Genomic DNA, 15,481 nt, shown 5'->3' with positions numbered 1-15,481 from the left:
TTATAACCTTTTTGGCAAATTTGTCTTTTGCTTTCCATTTTTGTTAATTGTTAAGGCTATCTATTTGTGTAATTTGTTGAATGATGGCGGATAAACAGCAGATTTTCTGAAATCATCATCTCCTGTAATTTGAGCTTTGATGAAAACATTTGGTTGGTTTGGTTTGGTTGGTTGAATTGTTTGCAACTAGGAGAATGAAATTGTATGAACTCAGAATCCTATATTCTTTTTTTCTTCTGTACAAAAACATTTATCAAAACTACAAGATACTCTCAAAAACTGCATGAATTGTAAGTTGTTACCAATTCCATACAATCATCTACTACTGATTCAGAATTAGCCCATTTTCTTGATCACTCGGTACTTGAAACACTTATTACACTTGCCTGTTCTTCATCTTCTTCAACATCTGATTTAGGTTTTGCAAGTTGATTCAGGGTTGGGATCTGTTTCACGACACTTTCAGCAGAATCCTTTAGACTTAGTGATGTATAAACTGACATGCCCCCTAATGCTGTGACTGCGCCACAAAGACTCGTAGGTCCTGGATCTGAATTGAACAATACATAGCCTCCCAGTAAGATGACACAGGTCTTGAATTGTCCCAAAACTACGTGAGATGTTGCTGAAGTTGCCCTGCATTTCCAGAAAACTAGTCATTCTCTGCGTTATAGTACTTTTGCATGTTTTTTGTGTGAAATAAACTGTCAAGTGCCTAACCACTGTCGAGTAAGCACTGCCAGGCACCAGCACGAAGTAGTGGGCCGGGCCTGGGTTGCATTTTTAAGGAAAAGAACGGCAATGCACGGCACGACCGGACTCGACGCAACAAAGCACGCTAAATTTAGTAAAATTAGGCATAGGCACGACGAGCCGGGCCTGGGCCCTGTTTTGAACTTTTCGGCACGGTGCGGAGTGTGCTTGGCATGGGCTTCGCCCAACCCAGGACGAACACAAAGTACTGGGCCTTGGGCCGCATTTTTTGGAAAAAAAATATGACAAGACACAGCATGCCTCGACCCGACATGACAAGCACGCTAAATTTAGTAAAATTAAGCATATGCGTGGCAGGGCGGGTCTGTGCCCTGTTTTGCCGGGTATGGGCCTGAGGCCCGACCCGGCACGAAAAAAACACAGCCCGACACGGGCACAAAGTATTGGACCCTAGGCTGGGCTTGGGCTGTATTTTTTTAGAAAAAGCACGACATGGCACGGCACGCCTTGACTCGACATGATACGACAAAGCACGCTAAATTTAGTAAAATTAGGCATACGCATGACGGGCCGGGCCTGGGGCCTATTTTGAACTTTTTGGCTCAGCCCGGCACGGTGCAGAGTGCGCTTGGTGTGCGCCCGGCCCGGCCCACAGCTATCTTTAATATCGAGTGTTCGACACGGGTATCGAAGTTAAAATTAAGTGTTACAGAGTAAAAAGGTGGTGCTTCTGATATTTACCCGAGTGCTAAAGCGCCAGACCACTGTAGGAGGAAGCCAAGAACAGCAGACACCATAACTGCCGACGAGTTGCTGACATTCCAATTGAAGGATAAAACTCCAGGCGGATCAAGCCACGGCATTAAAGCTACTAAGAAGAAAATTGTTACAGGAGTTGTCTTCCACATCAATCTGCAGTTATAAACATATAAGATCATGCATATTAATAATAAATGATCTTTGAATCTAATCTCAGAGAAACTCTCTATCAAATGAATGGTGTTTCTTACGCTAGAGCAGTCCAGTTGCTCTGTTGTTGTAGATTTGACCACAGAATCTTGTTCACTGCACTGGGAAGTATCCATGCAACAGCAACACAAGCACCAAATACATTAAACTCGAGATCTGTTACTGTTGCTATAGCTACACCTACTGAAACTATTGCCAAAGTCATGACCTGGAAAAATCACAAGAACAAAGAAGCACAACACTTAGCTTAGCTCAAAATAAACATACAACGAGGTGGTGTTATTAGAGACTTGGGTTCGAAACACCCTGGTTCGTGTAGGGGGTGCAAATGAGCCCAGATTCTCAATAAACTACTTTGGTTCGGGTTCAGTTAAAGCTCGTTCATGTTCGTTTATTTAATAAATGAGTTGAGCTTGAACAACTTTTGAGACTTGTTTAATAAACGAGCTTGAACATGAACATACGTATGCTCGTTCATTTAAGTTCAAGAACAAGATCGTCTATTTGTGTTCATAATCAAATTTGTCATCCGTAATTGTTTTATTATAGATAAAAATCGTATTTTGACTTTTAACATCCAAAAAAATATCATTTAGAATAAAAAAACATTTTAAATTTAAATGGTTGAATTAGTGCATATTCAAATGGTTAAACTCTAAAGCGTAAAGCTCGTTTAAGAAAAAACTCGTTTATGAACTCGCCTCGATTAATAAACGAGATGTTCACGAACATAAAACCTCTTAAACGAACCAAGCTTGAACAAATTTTTGAGCTCTGTTGAAAGCTCGGGCTCGCCTAAATTAAATTGAACATGAATATGAACAGGTTAATATTCGGCTCGGCTCGGCTCGTTTGCACCCCTAGGTTCATGATAGGCTAATAACCTCATAAGATTAAAGAAGACAGACCTTATTGAAAGAAATGGTCTTCCTGAAAAAGATGAATTCTGTGAGAACAATGGTTGGAGTTACAGCAATCTTAGCCATCTGGTAAAACCCAACACTGCAAAACCAAAAAAAACAAAATAAGTGATGCAGCAGATCAGTATCAGTAAAAAAAAAAATGGTTTTCCAATTTTACTCCTAGGAAACAAACCAAACAATGTAAAATTGAAAATAGAGGAAAACTGTTTTCCGGGAAAATGTTTTACGCCCTACCAAACGGAGCCTGGGTTCTAAAAGATGATGGAAAAACCTGTTGTGTTGTAGACTAGTGTTGGCAAGGCCATTGGAAAGAGCCATGACTATTCCCAAAGAGAACAGAGAAGAGAAAGGTGTTGATTTTGAAGGCGGCGAGGCTGGAAGCCATGATAATGCTTTGAACAATGCCATCAAAATCCATGCTACTGTGTAGTGGATTAGTGTTAGGAATATTGGGTAATTGAATCCCACCTTCCCCATCACCTGTTTAAGAACAAATCCAAACTAAAATTAAGAGTTGGCTTAAGCTACAAGTTACAACTGTTAGAACAAAGTACCAAAGTAGTAACTATCGAAACGAACAACTCATTTGTCAACTCTACTGTTCGAAAGCTAGCAACATAAACACGGGAGAAAATATTATAATTATCAAAACGAGAACAACTCATTTGTCACCTCTACTGCCGAAAGCTAGCAACATGAAACGAGAAAACAAACTATAACTATCTAAACGAACAATTCATTTGTCACCTCTGCTGTCCGAACATAAACACCGAGAAAAAAACTATGACTATCAAAATGAGCAACTTATTTGTCACCTGTACTGTCCGAAAGCTAGCAACATAAACACAAGAGGAAAAAAACTGTAACTACCAAAACAAACAACTCACTTGTCACCTATGCTTTCCAAAAGCTAGCAACATAAACACAAAAGAAAAAACTATAACTGTCAAAGCGAATAACTCGTCTGCCACCTCTACTGTCCAAAAGCTAGCAACATAAATACAAGAGAAAAAATTATAACTATCTAAATGAACAACGTCGCCTCTACTGTCCTAAAGCTAGCAACATAAACACAAGAGAAAAAAAACTGTAACTATCAAAACGAACAACTTATTTGTCACCTCTATTGTCAAAAAGCTAGCAACATAAACACGAGAGAAAAAACTATAACTATCAAAACGGGAACAACACATTTGTCACCTCTACTGTCCAAAAGCTAGCCCAACATAAACACAAGAGGAAAAAAACTATAACTATCAAAACGAACAACTTATTTGTCACCTCTATTGTCAAAAAGCTAGCAACATAAACACGAGAGAAAAAACTATAACTATCAAAACGGGAACAACACATTTGTCACCTCTACTGTCCAAAAGCTAGCCCAACATAAACACAAGAGGAAAAAAACTATAACTATCAAAACGAGAACAACTCATTTGTCACATCTACTGTCCGAAATCTAGCAACATAAACACAAGAGAGAAACAAACTATAACCATCAAAACGAACAACTCATTTGTCACATCTACTATACGAAAGCTAGCAACATAAGCACAAGAGAAAAAACTATAACTACCAAAACATACCACTCATTTGTCACCTATGTTGTCCGAAGGCTAGCAACATAAATACAAGAGAAAAAACTATAACTGTCAAAACAAACAACTCATTTGTCACCTCTATTATCCGAAAACTAGCAACATAAACACAAGAGAAAGAACTATGTACTTTACCAATTTTAACACAAGAGAAAAAACTATGTTCTTTACCAATTTATTGGTGAGTATAATCCCAACAGCAACCATGAAATTGAAAGACATAGCCACAGCAGGGCCACAAAACCGCTGTTGTTGGCGTTTGGCCGATTCCGAAGTTCGTAGATCATTGTACAGAGAACCTCTTAGTTCCTCCAGGGCTCTACCTGGTAAAAACAAAACCAGAATGCAGCAGCAAACAATAGAGATTAATTACAGAAATTCAGTTACATGCACTTAATTACAGTAGATGATTCTTAAGGAAATACTCAAACAACAAGTTTCTGATGAAGTTTTTAAGGGACCACTTATGATTTTAACTTAAACAACATCATATCAATCATTAAAGATTGAATATCACACACGTAAACTAAGTACTTTACTTGGATACAAAGGGACATGATTTAGTCACATTCAATTTCTTAAATGATTAAACAAAAAAAAGTATTATTATTATTATTATGACTAATTGAAGAGATAATAATCATCATGAAATTAAAGAAAAAAAAAAAAAAAAGGGTTAAAAAAAAGGGTTCTACTCAGAGTTAGGTGTCCCAGATTGCATATAAGAATTTTCGTGGTGGAAAAAAGAATTAAATTTTATGCAAACTACGAAGAAACGAATAGATTGATAATCCAAATCTGTATGTGACTTTGGATATATTGGTATGAGAGTTTTTGGATCGTGGGAGGATATATACACCAATTGTAACAAACTAGTACGAAATTAATTTTACAATGGTAAATTATGATAAACAAACTATTCCGTACAAGACAAGTTTCATGCTAAAAAAAATGTTGTGTGTCAACACCGATGATTGATTGAACAATAGATTATCTAATACACATTACAACAAAAGAAAATGTATCTTCTCTCGATCAAATACATTGCGAAAATCATCTAACGTCAAAAATCATCATGTTTTAAATCTAATTTAGAATTAAATCTAATTTAGAAAAAATAGGAGTAGAAAACGAAATTAGTAAACCAGATATGAATATTATATTATAATTTATTGGATCGAGGATTCATGAGACTCAATCAAATAGAATTAAAGAGAATAAGAAATAAAAAAACCTGTTTCTCCGGCATCACTTTCTTTCCTTTTGAGAAACTTTCTAGCATTCCTCCAAAGTCCCATATAGTACTACTACTGCAATTTATCTTGATTTTTCATACAAAAAGAATTCTCATTAGCTAGAAATGTATATTTGTTTTTGTAAACCAATAACAGATTTGTTGCCCGGCTCATTAGCTAGGGATATTTCCGAAATTTTTGAGATTTCAAATCATTAACCTCAAAATTATTGCTAATTGGAAGAAAGAAATGCTTGAATAATTTATAAATGAGAAGCTTGAAAACTGAAAATATAGTTTTAACAAACTCTTAGTGTGTAAATTTTCAATTTTATAACATTAAGAAAAATTTGGCATTGTTAATGTATGAATAAAATAAGATAGAAAAAGAGTAATAATTAACAATTTGTTGAATTGAACTTGAAATTACTAATAACATTGTTATGGATTAAGGTGTCAAAGGTAGAAAAAATAAAAATTAACCTATAAAATAGGGGAGAAATGATAAAAATTAAGCAAATATTAGGTGAACAAAATCACATTGACTTGGTCATCCTGTATCCGAAAGCACCACTGCTACATAACCTTCGTATATAACCCTTCATATAATCAGAAGAAGAATTGTTTCCGGCCTTTAAATAACCAACTGATAATCCTATCAGTAGAAGAATTGTTTGATAATTCTTATGACTTTGCGAGTATTGTCTATGCAAACTCAGTTTAGTGGGGTATTTCACTAAAAATTATTCGATATGATTTGAATAACGTTAATCATGTTTTATAGATGAATGGGATAATATTAATTAAAAAAATCATTCCTTGAGATCGTGGTAAGCACGAAATACATTTATCGGCAAAAGTCATATGTAAACCACTTGTATTGTGTCTTTTAGTTTAGAGAGAGCCGTAATTGGCTATAGGGTAGGTTCCCACAACGAAATATATTCATCGGCAAAAATCATATGTAAAAACTCGTGTTGTTTCAGTTTAGAGAGAGCCGTAATTGGCTATCAGGTAAGTGCCCGCTTTTGAGATCATTTCACCAATAATGTGTTGAGTATTTGGCCCACTCTCTAGACCGTGCGCCACTCTCCAAATCTCGATACTTAGATAAGTCAAATCTTCCCAAACAACGGCACAACTTCTAGTGTCTTGCTTTACCTCGTAACACGACTCTAAACCTCTGATTAGCTATGCACTCTCCTTTGGTGCTTAGTTTCTAAGTTACGACACTCCTTAGTTGTAGAACGATGTGTCTTGAATCAGGATATTAAGTAATAGAGAACATGTGGATGTCAACTAACTTAGTTTCTAAAGTCTTGAGAGATATTACCCAAAATCTGGGATTGAATCTCGTCTACACCAATTATCACCTTACACTTTATGCCTCTCTCTACACACACAAAAAGAACATGAGTGCTTAATGTGAATATTTTCTGGTATTAGAATTTGGAAACTATGTGGATGCACAAATGATCCTTGGGTGCCTATTTATATCCTCCCTATCTCTAGAATATTCCTTGGCTATACACTTCTTTACAACAACTGCAATGTATAACAGATTTCTAGACTTCCATGTCTAGAACCTTCGGGAGAAATCTATCCTAAAATGCCCAAGTTCATCCGGAAAAAACACTCATCAAGAAAGTCACACATGAACAACTTGTATTGTTGTTCTTTCTTTTTTTGAGTTTAGAGGGAGCTGTAATATAAATTACAAATGGGGGCGGGGTTTTGAATCTAAGACCTATCGTACAGACCCTTAGTTTTAACCACTAGACCTAAACATTATTAGTGCTTTTTAGATCATTGTAACACTTTCTCTCTTCCGCTTTGAAGGGAGTAGTAATTAGTAAATAACTTGTGTGCATGACATGGGTTTAGAATAACAAAGAAGAGATAATGATTGAATGACTAAAATAACAAACTAATAATACTGATTTTGTTTTTTCTACCAATTACAAAATCTATAATCCCACCTTGTGTCACCAAAATCCAATTTACAGGAGAAGATGATTTTTCCAATGACAAAAACAGGAATTCATTTGTTCATACTTCTCCAGGTTTCCTATCAGCCTCCAATCCAAAAAGAATCAAAATGTTATAAATTGGAAAGCCATTAACAACTCCTAGTAACCCTATTCCGAAAGCGGTTGCATATCAATGGGGATCAACAGAGAAATCTACTCACCTATCTTTTTTCCTTTTTTCCTTTTTCTTTTCAAATTCACGGCCACGAGTAGTTCCATATTTACACTATGAGCAGGCCGAATGTAGTATATCATCTCTCCTCCCCTTCACAAGGCTTCAAAAAGACCATTCTAGTCATGTACCTGAGTATTGCTGCTGTAGAATTTAAGAACTCTTACATTTGAAAACTACATGTTGTTCCAGTTGATCTGCTGCTGCTGGCGTTGCAGCTGTTGATAGGAATTCGAAGGTGGGGGGCCCGCTGATTCCGTTGATCCTGGCACGGGTTGAGACTGCTGCAACAGAGGAAGGCCCGGTGCTGGGCTTCCCATGGGTTGCAGTGCGTGATAGAAAGCATAGCCACCATGTCCGGACTGAGGGTTCAGAGGTAGATGCTGTCCCTGTGGAGGGAAATTTAAGAAATGGTTCAACGGGAAGTTTGTTGTATCTCGACCTGCTGCTGCTGCTGCATGATGAAGCCAAACATCTGAACCTTCACTCTGTTCAACAATTTACAGCAATAACTTTAGTAAACCAATCAAGTTTTGGCTCAAAACACCAAGAATCTCTATAACGACTAACGAGTGTCTAGGACAGTGATCGTGTGCTCTGATAACGCGTACGACTCACATGGACTAGATCCCGTATTTGAAAACTATAAGGCTCCGTTTGGTAGGATGTAAAACGTTTTCATGAAAAATGATTTTCACTATTTTCAATCAATTTACGTTGCTTGGTTTGGCAAATGATGTAAAACAATTTTTCATAACTACCTCAAAGGTGGAAAAACATTTTCCATTTGAAAGGGAAACCCTTTTCCGTCTTTCCTCCTTACCTCCATCTTCCTTCTTCCCATCAATTTTCACCCATCTTCTCTCCATTTTCCTTTTTCTATTAGTTTTTGGAGCCAAACAAAAAAAAACTAGTTTGAAATTGTGTTTTTCCTTGAAAAAAGTTTCTCATGGAAAATCATTTTTCACTGAAAACGTTTTACGCCAAACCAAACAGAGCCTTAATGAAACTACACACCCAAGACTACATAGCCTTAAAAACTACGTAGCCTTGAAACTAAATAGCCCTAAAAAAATATTGATATAATAACCACAAAAACTCAACTTCAATTCTTCAAACTAAAACACAAACATGAATCACTGAACAAATACGAAGCTAAATAGAGAACAAACCAACCTGTTGTCCTGGGAATATATTATTTTCTTTAAGGGCAGGTGGGCCAAGATCTTCACCGTTACTTGAATTTCCCGAAGTCACAGCGGCAGCAGCACTTTGGCTGTAGCCAACAAAAGAAGTGCCATATGGCCCGTAGCCAGATGGCACACCTACGGGAACTTGGTTTCCTATATTGGTCCCTGGCTTAAAATGTGCAGGAGAAATTTTCATTCCTGCTGCAGCGTTAGGTGGTGGTGGTAGATACATATTACCAGTTGGAAGTGGTGGGGGGAATGCAGTGTGACCATAATACTGATGCATTGCAGGAGGCACATAAAATGGAGAATAGTAATGACTATACGGTATAAAGTTAGGAGGGTAAGGTTGGCGGAAAAGAGGAATTGGCTGGGGAGATACTGATGAAGAGCTCTGTCCGGCAGCAGACTGCGTCGGAGGAGGGGTGGATACGGTAGTAGGCATAGCCAGAGAACTCCCACCCTACAATAAAGAGCCATATAATAGTCAGAACCTTGTTATTTGTTAAGCTATCTTAAAGGATAGGAGTTAGAACATCATAGTTAAAAGGCACAAAATAGACAAGATACAGAAAGGAGCCGTTTTCAAGGTTAATTACATTGTAAGCATGATTAGTGGAAAATATAAAAAGTCCTACGTGATTTTTAAGATTGTGTAGTTAGTGTTAGCGAAATGGTGCATGCTTATGGAGGGTCTAAAGTCTAAACACAAAAGGAACTCAATTACGGTGTTTGAGAGGGGAAAAAAATGGTCCAAATTAAAGCCACAGTAGTTTGCCGTTTCTGCGTCATCTGACAATCAAACAGCCCCAGGGTTTTCTCTTAAAATCCGTTCTGATTTACAAAAAGGACGTAAAAAACTCAGGCTTTTGCGTGAGTTCAATTAAAATGGTCGAATTCTGTGTTCTGCATTTCAGTCACTTTTAATTCTTCTAATAAACGTTAAAAACATCCCCCCAACCCACCCACAATGGTCCAAAATTGCTGGACTCGAGATTTTCCATAACCAAAAGAAACTAATAACCCCAGTTACAAATAATTCAGCACTTTCCACAAGGATGGGTATTTGGATGTCTATACGCAATAACTGGCAGACTTTCAAAAAGAAAAGCTATAAACTTGACATAGGCCCAAGTAAAAAATACCAGAGAGTTTGAAACATGAGTTTGGGACTCAAATCCTTCTGGTTGGACAAGCATATTCGCCAACATGGGAGGCATGAAGCCAAAGTTGTAGCTTGGAGCAGTTTGAACAACAGGAAACGGGGGGCCTACAGCTGGTAAAGTCTCTTCTTGCTTTGGCTGATCATCTTTTGCAACTATAGCAGCAGAAGATACTTCGGTATCAATGGATGAATTCTTGCCCGGTAAATGAGAAGGTGATTGTGAATGATCTGCATGGTTCGCATTTGGTGCAGTAGAAACTGCATCTTGATCACTGCACAAAGTTTGAGATAACAAAACAAATTTAGAGCCAGAGGGATAAAAGCTCAATAAGCTTCACAAGCCATCTTATTTAAAAGATGCAAAAAACACACATCCACAAGTAGAAAGACAAATATTAATAAACATGCAATGTAAACATCCAGAGACCACCAAGTTCTCCAATTTCAAGATTCAGTTTCCATGTTTAAAATGAGAATGTTATCTCTCACATACAAAAAATCACTCAAATGTTGCAACTTAACTTTCATAATCTTGAGATGTTTATTCTCAACGATATTATCAACTTGGATATCAAAACAGTCATCAGCAAGTTCATGTTAAAATAGGATACTCCGTATTTAATATGAGAAAACATAAAACCCTAACGACTTGAATTACACTGACCATAAAGAAAGCTCGCTGACAGGTTCCTCGTGAACTGAATCGGTAACAGGGTTAAAGCTCCCATTGCTTTCACCGTCTACTACACAGTTCTCCCTGACCCCAAAACTTGCATCAAGGCTTCCAAAGCTTAATACATTCTTTACGGCATCAGGGACTTGGATATGCTGCGGTATGATGACATGTTGACCATCAGAAAATTTCAACTTCTCAAGCTTTGTGGTTGCATTCTTCACACCTGAGATATTTAGAATGACTTATTCAGAAACTCCTTAAACCAAAACCATTATAGTGTCATCATCACACCATGTCTACCATCAGATCTCGTTTGTGGGCCAAGCAATGTCATTTAAAACATGGGAAAGTGTTTTTTCTTCTGTCAGCGGGGTTTGGGGAAAAGTAAAGATGAAAACTACCCATTTGCTGATCTTGTTGCAGCATGAGAAAATTCACGACTCAGATTATTTATCAAGTGATCAGCAGAAACACAGTTTAAAATCATGGTATGCAAGCATCCAAAACAGGCCAAACATGGCTTTAAAACAAACATTCAACTCTCATGCAGTCAGGCAAGCGTAAGAAAAACATGGTACCAAAGTCCTATTCTTAAATACAGAAAAAGTAAAGAGATGAGAAAAGAAACCACAAGACATCATAAAATATTATGTAGAAATGGATGTCTTCAAGCAGTCAAGCCTAACAACTAGCTTCGTAAAGGAAATGCATAATCTCGGAAGCCTGGAATCAAGCAGAGCAGCATCAAGTGCAGACTGAGCAGGGGTGCTCACACTATTACGATTTGCCTAGAGGGCAGGGTCAAAAAACAATTCACGGCCCACAGACCAAAGCTTTTCATATGTGAATGGCCATTAAGCTGTGAGAAAGCATGAGATATGTTACAGTTTCTTAGCATCATCCAGAAAACATAACTGCATTGAAACACTGACTCAATAATTGTTATAAAAAGCATGCAACAGATGACTTCATCTCCATCTAAATACAAACTTAAAAGTCACAGTTATAAATTGTAACAGGTGGATGTGCTCAAGTACCTCCCAATGGGTCAATACCTTGTGGTGAGGAAGGCTTGACAATTGTAACAATGTCGGAAACATGATTCTTTTCAGATACAGGGAATTCACCAGATATCTTTGGATGTTCAACTTCTACAAGTTCTAACGGCTTCTTTTCACTTGTAGATGTAGATACCGGAGAGCTGACCACATTTTGGGGTCCATTCTGGTTCAAATGACTATCGCTTACAGATTCAGTGGTAACAAGCACTATATCAACAGGAACAGGAGACCTTGTTTCAGCAGACGCATGTTGAACTTGCACTTCACGTTTGATAGAGCCAACTGCAGTAACCCGTGAATCACATGGGGACACCAGCACAGGATCTGAAGCAGAGGGTGCATTTTCAGCACTTGCCTTGGGCACTATGCTACCTGTATTGTCTGCACTAGCAACATTTTTTTTGTTGGGTGGGTAGGTTTGACCTACTCTAGATGACTGGACACTACGGCCACCACTGAGGCTACCATTAGGAAGCTCTAGTGGCCCATCCACGACGGTGGAAGAAGACCTGCAACGATTGCCACAAATTATTTAAAAAAAAATGATTGAAAACTGAAAAGGATTACTTACAGGGTAAAAAAAACACTCAAGTTGTGTGCCTAAGGAGTACTGTCTGGAAAGTCTAAAAGTTATTTACTTTTCTAGATTACGTGGTTGAACAGAATCTGTTTCTTTGGAAATAGGCACAGTAGAGTGCTTGAAACCTCTTCCTCTACTCTCGTCTACTCCATTCTCCTTACGCATTGCAGCTGTCCTCTGACCCCCTGCATCTAGCATTAACAGAAAAGAAGCAAGGAGACATTAGCATCCAAGCATAGACCATAAGGTTGAGAAGAAATAAGGTATTACATTTAAATCATCAACTTGTAAATATACAAGAGTAAGCAATATTAACTAGATAAATATACATTTAGCTTCTCTTTACAAAACATTTCTGTTAGATTTAATTAATCATTATCAAGGATGATGTAAGAAAGCTTGCAATTCTCTTTAAATGGAGTAACAAGACTAACAAAGAGAGGACAGAGACTGAGATGATAAATAAATATTTCTAAAAAAATAAACAAATTGGATAACCACTAGCACCTGGAAAGGCTGGGAGTCTGAGGCAGCAATAATTCCAGAAACTATAAATTGGAAGCAAAAACAGCCTAAGATCCTGCATATGTACTGGTGGGTGCATCAAAAAATGCAGTAGACCTAACCTAGCATGGTTAATCTAGAGAATTTCATTTAGTGACTAAAAATAGGTTATAAAAGTACAGTAGACCATCATTCATCAAGTTGGTTTGGAGGACAGTGTTGGAGTTAAAACCGTTGTCATAACGGATCTGAGTGTCCAAGTGCACCTATTCGAATAATGCAGATTTACTAGTGTGTGCATAATCACTAATGAGCTTCTACAAAATATGGATAAACCAGAACATGACATAAAAAATAGAAATACCATTAGAAGTGTACTGTGAAAAGGAGTTCCCTCGAGCATTCCTATTTCCTCGCCCTTGATGACCAGGTTTCCACCTAGACTCTTCTCCTGGTCTGCTCTTCACTGTCTGCAACAATACATTTGGAAACTCTCGAGATTAGTAGGAAATAGTAAAAGTATAGATAAAGCATCTGCAAGAATCACATATATTGTATTAAGATGAATGCCCTTTTTCTTAAGTAGCACCGTGAAGATCAATTTCACACAGACTTAGGTCCATTTGATCTGTGTTATAACAACTCAACAACATCAACTGGACACCAATTATTTTGTGAAGCGCATTCCCTAAGCATTGATTTGGTATATTTTCATTAAGGGGTCCTCAAGTGCAAGTGTATGCAGAATACTAAACAGCTAAACTATGCCCACAACAAAGCATGGTGGAAGTAAACAGGATTAGCTACTAAACGCAATAGATGACCTATCCATCAGGTTAATCAGGGTAATAAATCTCAACCACATCACTGCATCACAACTGTATTGTAAGGTTTTTGTTTTTCAGCTGAACGCAAGGTTGGATAGTGGTTTACTGATGGTGGCCAAATCTGAAACTTAAAACACTGTTATGCATTGAGAAAATAGATCTCCCGATTATGACAAAACTTTTAGAGCTTCTGCCTCATATGACTATATGAGTAGCAATACAGTGAGTATTATGAGTATACTCGAATAAACTAGCACAAGCTGTACTACATGTCATGGATGTATAAATACCTCCTTTCTCTTATCCCGCTTGCTTTTCACCTCATGAAACGTATCTGCAGAACCAATAGATAGTTACATTCACTTGCTAATAAGTTTGCCCATTCTCATAAATTTCAAAAGCCGCAAAATAATTCATGAACTAGGAGCACATCACTTAAACAAATATTGCAAGGTCACAATAACCATGATACCAAATTCAACAGGGAAGTATCCACCATTTTATCTCAATTTTGTTTCAAAAGCACACCGCATAGACAGCTACAAGTGTACTCAGGACTTGGAGCTGCTGGGAAGGAAATGGCAAAAGAAAAGTTGCCTAAATGAACTTATCTAGCATCGACACACAAAATTCTTTATAAGTCTGAAAGCAACTTGAACATCAGTGCGATCTAAAGCTACAATCAACAACACTATCAAAACCAAACTGCTTAACCCACAATGCATTTACACTAAACAGGTTGCGCCAATAATTAACATGAGGTTAGATGCAAAGACATACACTGATCAACAAAAGAACATCCTAGATCAATGGATAACATACCAAGCAATATGAGTCCACCAACCTAAAGGTGAATAGATGATACATATCAACCGAAGTGATTGAGTCCTACATCAACCTTGAGCATAAATTGGTTTTGACTGAGTCCTACCTCTTTCGTTCACTTGCATTAGTTAAACGAAAAAGCTGAAACGCCCACGTCATTAATACCACTACCTCAATCAACCAGAAATTACACTAAAAAGAACCGCAAGGTAATTATCCCACCCAAGATATAGCTTCCCCCACCCCCCAACACCACCACCTCTCAACCTTCCGGAACCCAAACCAAATCAGACTCAAGAACTGAATTTCCTTATCCTTCAAAGTTTTTACCATAATCAGTTTGAAGCTGCTGGTCATTTCATATGTCAGAATTAAGCCAAGCTACATATCATTCCCTTTGTTTAAGTCATGTCATTTTCTCATAGACTAAAGCCATTCTCTTTGTTTAAAACTCAGCATCCACAAACCCGAAAAAATCAAACCATACACATCATCCAAAATACGGGGGAAACAACTGAGATAAAACTTGTAGTTCAAAAAACAGAACAAAAACAAAAACCCATTACATAAATCGTCAAAATGCATCAACCCATAAAACCCCAGAAGAAAAAAGGGGGGAAACACAAAATAAAGGTATAATCTTGTTCGAACTACAAATAAACTGAATTAAAAAGAAATTGCAAAAAAAAAATGGAGGAGAGAGAAAGAGTAAGTGATACCAAGATGGAGGAGCCTCTGAGTGGTTTCGTTAGGATCCATGGAACATTCTTTAAGCATAGAATAGATGTCTTCTTCGCTGTGATTACTGGTGATTTCTTTGATGTGCTGAATGGTTTTGCGGACATTGTTTGGGATCGAAACCCTAGAAGCTGAAGAGGAGGAAGCGCCGCTGTTGTTGCCCATTGTTTGCAGCTGCTCACAGGAGAGGGGCGAGACGGGCAGAGGAGAGAGAAAGAGAGAGAAATGAGAAATTTTGAAGAGGGAGATTTTTGTTTTAATTATTTTACTACTAC

The 15,481-nt window shown here is 37.5% G+C and overlaps 2 protein-coding genes across 3 annotated transcripts; both read right to left on the bottom strand.

Moving 5' to 3' along the window:
* Positions 1–200: 200 nt before the first annotated feature.
* On the bottom strand, positions 201–5,892 carry LOC110781953 (nucleotide-sugar uncharacterized transporter 2). The gene is made up of 7 exons (XM_021986001.2): positions 5,439–5,892; positions 4,376–4,527; positions 2,878–3,086; positions 2,592–2,685; positions 1,725–1,891; positions 1,456–1,626; positions 201–636 (listed from the first exon to the last, which is right to left on the bottom strand). The coding sequence occupies exons 1-7, from the start codon at positions 5,500–5,502 to the stop codon at positions 354–356; spliced, it is 1,140 nt and encodes a 379-aa protein (XP_021841693.2). The 5' UTR covers positions 5,503–5,892; the 3' UTR covers positions 201–353.
* A 1,452-nt stretch (positions 5,893–7,344) lies between these two features.
* LOC110782068 (GBF-interacting protein 1) lies at positions 7,345–15,481 on the bottom strand. 2 transcript variants are annotated; one of them, XM_021986140.2, is made up of 9 exons: positions 15,188–15,481; positions 13,934–13,977; positions 13,181–13,286; positions 12,371–12,503; positions 11,727–12,241; positions 10,660–10,894; positions 9,976–10,267; positions 8,817–9,293; positions 7,345–8,128 (listed from the first exon to the last, which is right to left on the bottom strand). In XM_021986140.2, the coding sequence occupies exons 1-9, from the start codon at positions 15,369–15,371 to the stop codon at positions 7,817–7,819; spliced, it is 2,298 nt and encodes a 765-aa protein (XP_021841832.2). In that variant the 5' UTR covers positions 15,372–15,481; the 3' UTR covers positions 7,345–7,816. The 2 variants fall into 2 exon arrangements, with proteins under 2 accessions (XP_021841832.2, XP_021841831.2); XM_021986139.2 differs by having other exon boundaries at positions 11,709–12,241; positions 12,371–12,497.

The sequence above is a fragment of the Spinacia oleracea genome, chromosome 2, assembly GCF_020520425.1.
Source record: "Spinacia oleracea cultivar Varoflay chromosome 2, BTI_SOV_V1, whole genome shotgun sequence".
Classification (NCBI taxonomy): domain Eukaryota; kingdom Viridiplantae; phylum Streptophyta; class Magnoliopsida; order Caryophyllales; family Amaranthaceae; genus Spinacia; species Spinacia oleracea.
Note: the sequence above shows the minus strand (reverse complement) of the source record. Positions and strands in the feature narration are given on the sequence as shown.